The following is an 11082-nucleotide window of genomic DNA, read 5'->3' as shown; positions in this document are numbered from 1 at the left end:
TCAAGTTTATTTAAATAGCTACAGTAAGATTCTTTTTTAAGCAATTACATTCTTCCATTTTAACTAAAATGACCAGTTTACCCTTTCAATCCCAAGCAATTATTCAAATAAAAATCATTCGATTATAATTCTTTCAAATAAAAGTCATTATGTGACACCTCATTTCATAATCATAAAAACACGGGTCTCAGCCCACTTTTATATTTTTGCTACACCTCGTGCCCATATCTCTATTACAACCGCACGGACAACTCATGTACCAAAATATCAATGTATATAAGATTCGCATGATCAATTTATTTTCAATAGCGTAAGTTTACAATTTTTAAACCTAGTAAGCTGAGAAACTTTATAAACTATATCAATTACCTTTGTTTGTGAACATGAAAAACTTTATAAACTTTTTCAAATAAAACACAGCTGAGAAACTTCTTGGAATCTGCCAGGAAGATAGGTATAATGACACAGTAGGAATCAACACGTTCAGATTTGCACAAAATTTGTACAGGAAAAAATGAGCCAATGTATAATAGAGCTGTAGTAAGCACTGTTGATAAGACCATTATAGTAGAAACATTGACCTTACGATATCATCACCAATTTCTGGAGTTATACTAATGCTTCTTCTTCGTAATCTTCGTGTTTCTGATGTTGATGCACCTTCTGACCTGTGAAACACAGAAACAATAGGGAACTCAGAATTCTCAAAAGGAAAAAAAAAATTCAAAGGGTAACATATAAAAAATAATAATAATATTTGACAATCCTGATATGTTGATTCAGTTATTAACAGGAAACAGGGTGCATTTTACGAGTATAAAAGTTTAGAACCTGCGCATATTTTGACTTAGATGTACACTAGCATTTTTGGTATTACCTCTCCCCATAAAAATATGAAAAGGTAATGTAGTTCTGTTGAGAACAGAAAAAATGAACAAACTGCACATAGTTTTTCCATTTTAAAGAGGTTTTAATTTTACTCCGAGATGGTCTATAAAAAGAGGTAAGAGAATTTCCCATAGCAAAAAAAACAACTGCAGTATCATACTGAAAGCTACAACTGGCTCATGTTGTTTGCCCATGTATTGTTCTCCTTTGCTATCAAAAGTATGTACCCCTTAATTTTAACAGCATGTTGAAAATAGTTTTTGGGTTAGCCGACACCTAAGCATCTCAGTGAATTGCACTAAGGTACAATAAAACAACCAATCTCAAATCAATTGCTGAAGGCATAAATGGATGGGAAAAATTTAAAAGCTTACAACTCATTTTGAGCCCAATATGAATTTAAGTGGCTTAAATTTATCTACAAACTATCGAGAAAATGATCAAAACGGTCCCTAACGTATGAGCTTTGGTTGCACTCGGTAATGTATAAACCTGATGGAAATGATCCTTAATGTATCCTAATCCCTATAAGTAAAGAAATTTGCTACTTTTTCTGTCAAAATAAACGGAGTTTTCAGCATGTGCAGTTCAGGTGAGCTAACTACAAAAGAAAGGTGCCTTCTTGGTCGACTTTGCATAAATAATACCCACGGACACACCTACATGATTGGCATTTTTATCCCCACATTTCACTCAATAAAGTATCAAACTCAATCCCAAAAAAACAGATTTCATTAAGAAGCCCAAAGTGTCTCCTGGAAGACTTGGATGAGAAATTGGTAGGAACAATTACAAAAGACCATCACAATTGTGGAGTGAGATAGAGAATGAGAAGTCAATTGAAAATGAACTGGAGTCGAGAAACTTGAAGGTTATTCTTCTCTGGAAGACAAATCTGGAACCCTGAGAAGACATTGATGGGTCAGTGAGTTGCAAAAAGGAGACATCTTTAGTGATCTAAGCATCACCAATAAGGCAATGATTTGGATCAAAGTGGGAACTGAGTCCAGTGGAGAACGACAAAATGGAGCACGGGAACAAAGCCAGGAGGAGAAGAAGGAAAATAGGAAGATTGCTTTGATTAACATTGGTTTGCATGGGCTCTATTTATGTTGACGGGAAAACGATCGGGTATCGTTAGAGTTTCTCTATAAGCTATTAACATAATATCAAAGACATCACATCCATGTAAAGCGTGTGCTAGACCCAAAATCTTTTTTTATAAAGTGAGCTCCCAAAATCATTTGCTGACAGCCTGACATTGCCCATGGGCTTAGTTCAAGTGGCAAAGGTTGAGGGACTTGTGACTTAGGTCACAAGTTCGAGCCCCACGCCATGCAAATTAAGCCTAGTATTTTTGTGGAGAAGGGCAGAGGGACTTGCCCATTATATCCGAGTTCTGAATGTTATGGTTGGTCCTACGGTTGGCCCCAGACGGATTTCTCAATAGTCAAGAAAAAATCATTTGCTGACATCTCATTTCAGATGTTGACGAAATATGTCCGTTGACAACACAAAGTCACCTACCCACAAAAAGATACCAAGAACTGCCCTGTAGTTTATACTTTTTCTTCTAAATCAAGGCACTCTTTACTCATTATCAGCGTTTCAGAAATTATACTCATTCACAACACTTCAAATTTTCCAACTCTATCATAATGTTGTACAACAAGAGTGGGTTGCTCTAGTGGTAAGCACCCTCCACTTCCAACCAAGAGGTTGTGAGTTCGAGTTACCCCAAGAGCAAGGTGGGGAGTTCTTAGAGGGAGGGAGCCGAGGGTCTATCGGAAACAGCCTCTTTACCCCAAGGTAGGGGTAAGGTCTGCGTACACACTACCCTCCCCAAACCCCACTAATGGGATTATACTGGGTTGTTGTTGTTGTTGTATCATAATGTTGTACCTTGATGATTGATAAAGAAGTCCGATATCCATACTAGAATTTCGGCCATGATTAACTTCAGAGTAGAATTTCATCAATTATACAATCTCACATGAGATGGCTCGTGAGAAGTCAATGCGACATAAAGTGATCTTAAAGTATAAGATTCGGAACTTATATTCAAGCATCATTGACCTCTTTTATTACTTCTAACCTAAGTGTATGAACCAAAGGGTGTAAACTGGGAGCCACTAAACATGAATGAGAAAAATACCTGATATAGACCAAATAATGGGAGGGCCAAAAGTTACAATATAATTGATTGTGATTTGTAAATTTTGCAGTTATACTGTCAGAGGAAACAGAAAACAGGACTGAATCAGATACCTTGAAGTAGCAACATCATCTGAATAATCCCTGAATGTTTTGTTATCACCACTAACCATGGACCGTCCATGTGCTCTAAATGAAGGATGCTCGGGACTGAAAGAATATACTCCCTCCGTTTCAATTTATGTGAACCTATTTACTTTTTAGTCAGTGCCAAAAATAATGACCTCTTTCCTTATTTGGAAACAATTTACCTTTATGCAATAATTTATAGCCACACAAAATATATGTGCCTCATTTTACACCACAAATTTAAAAGTCTTTTCTATTTTCTTAAACTCTTTGCCCAGTCAAATGGGTTCACATAAAATTAAAACGGAGGGAGTAATACAATTGAAACATGAGAAAAAAGAACACAACTACACATTAAGATATTGCACAGCACAGTTCAAGTAAATGCAGATAATAGTTACTTTAATGTTTATTAAATACATAAACATCTAAGTCCCAGTTTATTCATTAGATACACTAGACAGATTCAGGGATTGAAACAAAAACCATGCCAAGCTCTTAAAAATATATGCATATCCTTATCTTCCCTATGGATCAATAAGTTATATCTACAATCTCACATGTCAAGTTACAGTAGAAACTATTCATACAGGAGGTACCCCAAATGTATGCTCTACCATGAGCTGTCAAAGCCGAGTAGCGACTTAAGGTATTGTAACTTGTAACCATCATTTGTCAAAAAAAAGCCTGGAAATTCCTTTCTCAGAGTCTTCTATTACATTAATTCAGGGGGGAAGTATTTTTAGCTTAACACTTTCACTTATAGGAACAATCGCATTCTTTCATGCTTGCTCATCCAATTTCAGAATAATTCCCAGAGAACCAGATATGTGTCACCAATAAGATTCTACTTCTACACTCAATCAAAACTTAGCGACAGCACCAAGGATCACAACATTGCAAGATCATCCTCATCTTCTGACAAGGATCTATGTGTATAGAGTAAAGATAATCGTATAGTAGTGTCTAATATTACAATGGAATTAAATCACATAAAAAGCCAACCAATCAAATTTGACACTCCCGCGACGTTATGCAATATGCAATGCACAAAGAACCCTAATCTTTTTGATAAGTACAAGTGTACAACAACAACCCAGTTAAATCCCACAAGTGGGTCTGGGTAGGGTAGTGAGTACGCAGACCTTACCCCTAACACGAGGGAGTAGAGGGGTTGTTTCCGAAAGACCCTCGGCTCAAGAAGACGAAAAGAGACAAATACATCAGTACCATCAGAAACCATAGAAATAATAACAGCGACATAAGAACCAGAAAATAGATAAAAAGCAATAACAATAACAAGTAAATAAGCCTGATACTATGGAAAACAGGAGAATAGTGTGAACACAACATTAACCACTATCAATCTAAGACGAAACCCTATCAGGCTAGCCTCACACCCGAAGTAGAACAATGCTCAACTACCTCCTAATCTACAACCCTAATGCTCGACCTCCACACCTTCCTATCAAGGGCCATGTCCTCGGAAATCTGAAACCACGTCATGTCCTGCCTGATCAACTCTCCCCAATACTTCTTAGGCCGCCCTCTACCTCTTCTCGTACCCGCCAAAACCAACCGCTCACACCTCCTTATCGAGGCATCTAGGCTTCTCCTCCGTACGTGCCCGAACCATCTTACCCTCGCTTCCCGCATTTTATCATCCATAGGAGCCATGCCCTCCTTCTCCCGAATAACTTTAATCCTAATCTTATCCGTCCTAGTGTGCCCGGATATCCACCTCAACATTCTCATTTTTGCTATTTTCATCTTCTGGATATGTGAGTTCTTAATTGGCCAACACTCTGCCCCATACAAAATGGCTGGTCTAACTACAATATGGTTGGTCTAACTGGCTTTTTGATAAGTACAAGTACCTTAATCTCAGAACACAAAGACCTCAAACACTCTGTTTTAGAAGCATGTTATCATTTACTTTAACGCAACCCAACATGATAGATGTGTCTTCAACTATGCCCTACATGACCTGCTCAGCAGCATCGTTCTGATTATCCAATCAAGGATATGTTCACGGCAACAAAGTTTTGGTAACATTGACGTAGAGAAGTGATGCCTTCAGAAAACCTACTAATAAATTTACCTGTGTGTTTCATAACATTCACACCCAAATTCATGTAACATACTGAGAGATGTGCAAGCATGAATAGACCCAAACATGACAGGACTGTGAATAAATATATTATCAGAAGTCCAAAATATTGAAAAATCATGGTACGGAAAAAAAAAGAGTAGAGTCTGGGTCATGAAAAAGAAAACCTTGAACTTGCAGTCCTCGGTTCTGTTATAACTTTCCTGCGACCTCTTCTCCAAACCGTTGTAGCAGTATTAGGTTCACTATGCGACAAACTGGTACAGAAATGATTTAATACGAAAGAAGCAAAATAATACCTTAGTTTCCAAAAGTAATCCAACAAATGGACGCTCAGAATGTTTTACACTCAAAGAGGGTCTCAGTACGAGCTAAATAATACCTCAGTTTTCTGTCAATTGAAGTGTTAGAACGCAACATCATATTCCTCAACGAATATCCAGCAGCATTTGAGGATGCTTCAAATCTCCTCTGATACTGGAGGATGTCATCTTTCTCAGAACTGTCAAAATGGAAGATCAGTTTAAAATAACAGAATACAACATATAAGTGAGTAACAATCTGTTTCTCCACCAAAGAAAAAGAAATTTCTAAGGGAAGTTACAGTATGTCTATGAAGATTCTCATCACGCAACAGAAGAAGAGTACAACAACAACATTACCCATTGTATTCCCACACGTGGGGTCTGGGAAGGTAGTATGAATAGAAGAAGAGTATGAAAACTAAATAGAAAATTCTCATCACACAACAGAAGAAGAGTATAGAAACAAAATCGCAATTGAATATATTCAAAATGAAGAATAATTTCCTTCTAACCTATCAGTATCGTTTCTCTCTGAAACCCCATAGAGGGGGCTGTTCGGCTCCGGAGGTGAATCGCTGGAATCATTTTCTGCAGAATCACTCTCCCCAGCAGCTACGTGGGTTAGGAAAATAGCCTTGGTTGTTCAAGGAATAAGTTGACCAGGAAAACGCATAAGGTCAACAAGTAGCTCCACAGAATTTAGCACAACTAGTATAGACGTGCTTATAAGATTCTTCACACTTGGACGCTCCTTCAGCAGGTAAACCCTGATTTGCGAAACATAAAATTATAATAAGTAAAATACAAGCAGATATGGAAATTAAAGAAATGTTAGCAACAATTCATAGTAACAAGTAGCAAGACAATGTTTAGTCCTAATTTTAGAGATAAACAGAAATGTGCAAGCAAAAATAATTTTCAAGCTCACCACAACTAGCCAGCTTTCAAGACCTACAGTATCTGCAAGTAATTTGAATAATATTGCTCGAGGACGGCATGAGCCATGCTTTATTTGACCCAACATCTGGACATCTCGGTTATCAGAAATGTGAGAGGCTTCATCATGTGAAGCTTTAGCATGACATAGTTCCGAGTTTGGTCGTTTGTAAACATCAGACACCTGTGTAGGAAGTAATACAAGCAACAAAAAAGAAATCACAAATGTCGATAGACCTTAACTTCAACTCTTTTCCCTCTTCTAAGAGTAAAAGTTCAAAACATAACCTACAGATTTCACATGCTCCTACCATTTTAACACTAAAATATTTTCAGTTTGAATTCTTATGCTCCCTCATTAGAAACTAAAATATACATTTTGAATTCTTATTTTACTAAAGGGATAAATGAACTTTTGATCCTTGAGTTATGGTAAATTCTGATTTAGGTTCTCGTGATATTTGGCTAAGCATATTTAGCCTTCAATAAATTAATTGTGTGTTTCTTTATCTCTTTATAACATACAAGTCTCCAATCCTAACTAATGTAAGTGTAACAACAACTTATCCTTAATCCCAACTCTTTATAACATACAAGTCTCCAAACCGGGGATACCGTTCACATGAAAGGTAGCTGCCTATTTCTACTACTTTCTAGGAAACAGGTCAGAAGTATCCCAGAATTGATGTGCTACATCCAAACGCAAGGGGGGCTAGAGAAATTGAGTATGAAAAAGCTATTATAGATATACTATCATTAGCTCTCCACATTAATCACTTTTTCTAATCATTTAACTTCACTACTATCATTAATACAGTAACGGAGTCCTATCCCAAATACTATCGTATCATAAGGATAATACTACAAAACTTCATCTCTCTTCAAATTGAAAAGCTAAATATTTCATTTGCTTGATAAATCCCTATCCATTTCATCCCAGCTGATTCTCGATTTTGTTGCATTTCCTCCGTCAAATTTCAAAATATTTGTATCCGTCATCAGAGTTGGTCATTCCCTCTTCCCAATCACCCATCCGACGACCACCAAAAACCACTTGTTGAATGCCTAAATATCTGCATAGTGAACTACACATGTTAGCATCTCAGAGCTTAAGATGATGTCAACCACTCATAAATTTGATAGTGAAATGCTTACTCTGAGCTCAATACAGTCAAGCAATTGAGAAGTACATCAATTGAGAAGAAATCAGCTGTACCAAGATCCACCCTATTATACACATGACCAAGTTGAAATAAGTAAGTTTTTCCACACTAAAGAAAAGAAGCATTACAAGGAATCTTTAACGAAATATTTGTAAATTTAAATGAAAAAGGTGCAAAGAAAGGCATACCAAACTCTGCACCAATTGTCCTGGAATTCAACATTACTTATGTCATGGAACGATGAAGGCATCACCTTGGAGCCTTTGTCTGCATCATAAAGAGGATCAAACTCCAACGATGAACCCCCCAGCTGCATTCATGTAACACAAATATGAACCTTACCCAATCATGTTAAAGGGAGATTTCAATTCTTTGCAATCAAAAATTTCAGAAAAGAAAAAAGGGGATGAATGAACTAAAATGATCAAGCACAGAATAGAACTAATAACTTCATACAGTTACAACCTGACATAATACCATCTTGTTATAAGGTATTAAGAACTTAAAGGATGATGATTGTAAGTACTCCACTTAATGATTGGTTACTTGCTAAGGAAGCAGAGTGATGGGAACGACAACACTAAACAACGGCAGGACAAAGAAATAATAGGTATTCACCTGCAAATTAGATGAGTTAAATGCGCCTAACCGGCCGATGACATACCATGCCTGGATAACCTGCCATTAGGAGCAAAAGATCTTCCTCAAGTTATCAAACTCAGTAGGCTAAAAGTAAGTCATGTGATGTGAGAACAGAGAAGAAAACAACATACACTGCCGAGAAGGTTAACGTCTTGATCAGATGGTGAGCCGTATAATTCGAACCATATGTACGAATCAAGAGGATTAAAACTGTCAATTCAAGTTAGATGCAGTGAGTGATATATCTTAACATTATAGCAAAGAATAAAAAAGAATATTGCAATAATAGGCAACATTTTCAGTTTAATGATTATATTGTTAACTTAGTGTCATAGCCCAAGTTCATGGCCGAAAAGACCTCACGGACAGCACCGGACCAAGGATTTGATGGGGATGGGTGCACCACTACATCTAACAGACTTGATGCTAGCCATAGAATATGCATAAGGGTGTGATTGGTTCAATGGGTTTTTGGATAAAGGATATTCGAAATAAACCCATCAAAAAGGTAAAGAAAAGGGACACCCTTACTCGAGGAGACGAAAATTTCCCCAAGAGAGTAGTTGCTCAAAAAGCAAACTTTCCAATACTTGAAACTATTTATCCATACTTATTATTATTTCGACACAGTATATTTCATTCACCAATCAGGAACTATGAAAATATTTTCCTTCATACCAAAAACATATACGTTCTGCAAAGACACTCAACTAAAACTACTGAACAATTTATTGTATAAGGGCCTATAAATATCTGCAAAGCATTTGCGGCTTTGTGACAGCTGATGTTAAGAAATATAAAGCACGAATAACAAACCAAAAGGCCATGTATTTGAATTATAATAACTCAGATTAACTCTCCTGATTCACTTTTATATTTAACAGAATGAAGTGCACTACACCAGGGAATTTGAAGAAGACGGAAGATGCATCATGTATGGTCAGAATTTAATTACTCTCTAAAGCTGACTTTGAATGCAAGCACAGATCCTGTTTTAGACTTGTAAAAATTTTGGCCCTTGGTTCGAACTCTGTCTTGGACCTATCAAAATGGAGAAAAGGAATTGAAAGGTATAATTCAAAATTTAATCAATAAAAAGTGGAGTATTTAGAAAAGGATAAAATAGCACCCACCCTTTTCCTCATAAGCTCTGGATTGCCAATACTATCACCAAGCACAGCACGAAGCTCAGTGTCATGCTTACAAGCATCTTCTAACACTCTGAAAAAACAAAAAGAAATGTTGGGAATCCATGTAACATAGAATAGAATAAAATCAAGGGAGAAAGAAAAAGACTTGGCCCAAGCAGGGTAGTTGTGGAGACGTTCATATTCACGTTTCCTCTTCTCCTCCCTGACCTTCAACAGCCTCCGCCCTCTGGCGGTGGTTCCCGACCCTTTGGCACTGCTACTACTAGTAGCATCTGCACTTAAATCTCCCGAATTGAAAAATGAAGCTGCAGCAGCAGTAATCGTCAAACATTCCATCTCCCTCTTTCTAATTGATAGCGAACGACGTGAAGAGACACTCCATAGCGCCGCCACTTGAGGAGGATTAAAGTGGATGAATTGTTGATGTGTAAAAGACATCGGATGCATTCTTAGCTTTATCTTGCACATAAAATCTCTTTATTTATATCTCTACTTTAATAAATTATTTAATTAAAGTAATTAGCCGTTAGATTTTAACGACTTCCACTCTAAAATAGCACAGTTCAAAACCGAACCGAAACCGATAGGCTTATTGGCTTATTGGTATTGGATTATTGGGTAATGGATGGTGGACGGATCGGAATTTTATAATTAACGGCTTAACGATTTGGGGGCGGATTACTCAATTTTCTTATCGGTTAACCGTTAACCCGTTAAGAATTTTTATATTTACACTTTTACCTCTATGTATATAAAGTACTATTGAAACCCTAAATGGCTAAATCCCTAATTTTTATTTTCTAATTCCCAATTGTGTGCGGCCACCAGAGGCAGAGAAGTCATCCTTCTCGTCTCTCTCTTGAACTGAGAACTAAGAAGTCGAAAAATCGAAATCTGAATTATTAATACATGTATGTATGTATGTATGAGTAGTCTTGATGGTATTACAAATTTGGTTAATACGTATATGATAATATGAGTAGTCTTGAATACTCTTCAATTCAAAAATACTATTTGATTATATCTTAGATGGTATTAAAAATTTGGTATTGATTTGAAATAATTTGGTATTGATTGAATGATTGTTCAAAAAACTTCTATTTGATTTAGCCGATAAGTCGTCCGACAACCGCCCGATAATTGTTAATCTGATACCAATTCGCTCGTTGTCTTATTGGATGGCTAGCGGATTATTACATTTATAATCCGATAATTATTAAGCCGAACCATTAAACGTAATTATCCGCCCAATAAGTACCCCTGCTCTAAAAGTCATAATAATAATCTCATAGAATATTATTGAAGTATAAGATAACAGGCTAGATTTTAGATCTGTATGTAAGATTACTCTCGAAGATTAAGGGCGTGATTGGTTTCAATTTTCTATTCTCTTTAAATAATTAGGAAATGAGTTTCTCCTATTTGCTTTCACATAAGAATACAATAGAAATTAATAGGAACGAAGTTTGAAGATTCAAGCATGATATTTGTCTTCGTATAAAAAAAAAATGGGGCTAGAATTTGAAATTTATGGATTCTAAGATAAGTATTGAACCATAGCGAGCGACTAAAATCTTTCTATACAAAAAATAAAGACTAAATCT

At 36.4% G+C, this 11082-nt stretch overlaps 1 protein-coding gene and 1 pseudogene across 1 annotated transcript; both read right to left on the bottom strand.

Annotated features, from left to right (window-relative positions):
* Positions 1-257: 257 nt before the first annotated feature.
* LOC142167395 (uncharacterized) lies at positions 258-6836 on the bottom strand (annotated as a pseudogene).
* Positions 6837-7243: 407 nt separating this feature from the next.
* LOC142166980 (uncharacterized) lies at positions 7244-9940 on the bottom strand. The gene is made up of 8 exons (XM_075227124.1): positions 9624-9940; positions 9461-9548; positions 9283-9368; positions 8459-8537; positions 8304-8363; positions 7874-7995; positions 7678-7749; positions 7244-7595 (listed from the first exon to the last, which is right to left on the bottom strand). The coding sequence occupies exons 1-8, from the start codon at positions 9923-9925 to the stop codon at positions 7493-7495; spliced, it is 912 nt and encodes a 303-aa protein (XP_075083225.1). The 5' UTR covers positions 9926-9940; the 3' UTR covers positions 7244-7492.
* Between the last annotated feature and the right edge of the window lie 1142 nt (positions 9941-11082).

This window comes from Nicotiana tabacum, chromosome 12 (assembly GCF_000715075.1).
Source record: "Nicotiana tabacum cultivar K326 chromosome 12, ASM71507v2, whole genome shotgun sequence".
NCBI classification, from domain to species: Eukaryota; Viridiplantae; Streptophyta; class Magnoliopsida; order Solanales; family Solanaceae; genus Nicotiana; species Nicotiana tabacum.
Note: the sequence above shows the minus strand (reverse complement) of the source record. Positions and strands in the feature narration are given on the sequence as shown.

Bases quoted from the DNA above. Each gene is read 5' to 3' on its own strand.
- LOC142166980 (XM_075227124.1), bottom strand. From the start codon at position 9,925: ATGCATCCGATGTCTTTTACACATCAACAATTCATCCACTTTAATCCT. The intron at 7,996-8,303 runs GTGAATACCTAT...ACATGAATGCAG, and splicing joins TTAACTCATCTAATTTGCAG to CTGGGGGGTTCATCGTTGGA. The intron at 7,750-7,873 runs GTATGCCTTTCT...TGTGTATAATAG, and splicing joins GACAATTGGTGCAGAGTTTG to GGTGGATCTTGGTACAGCTG.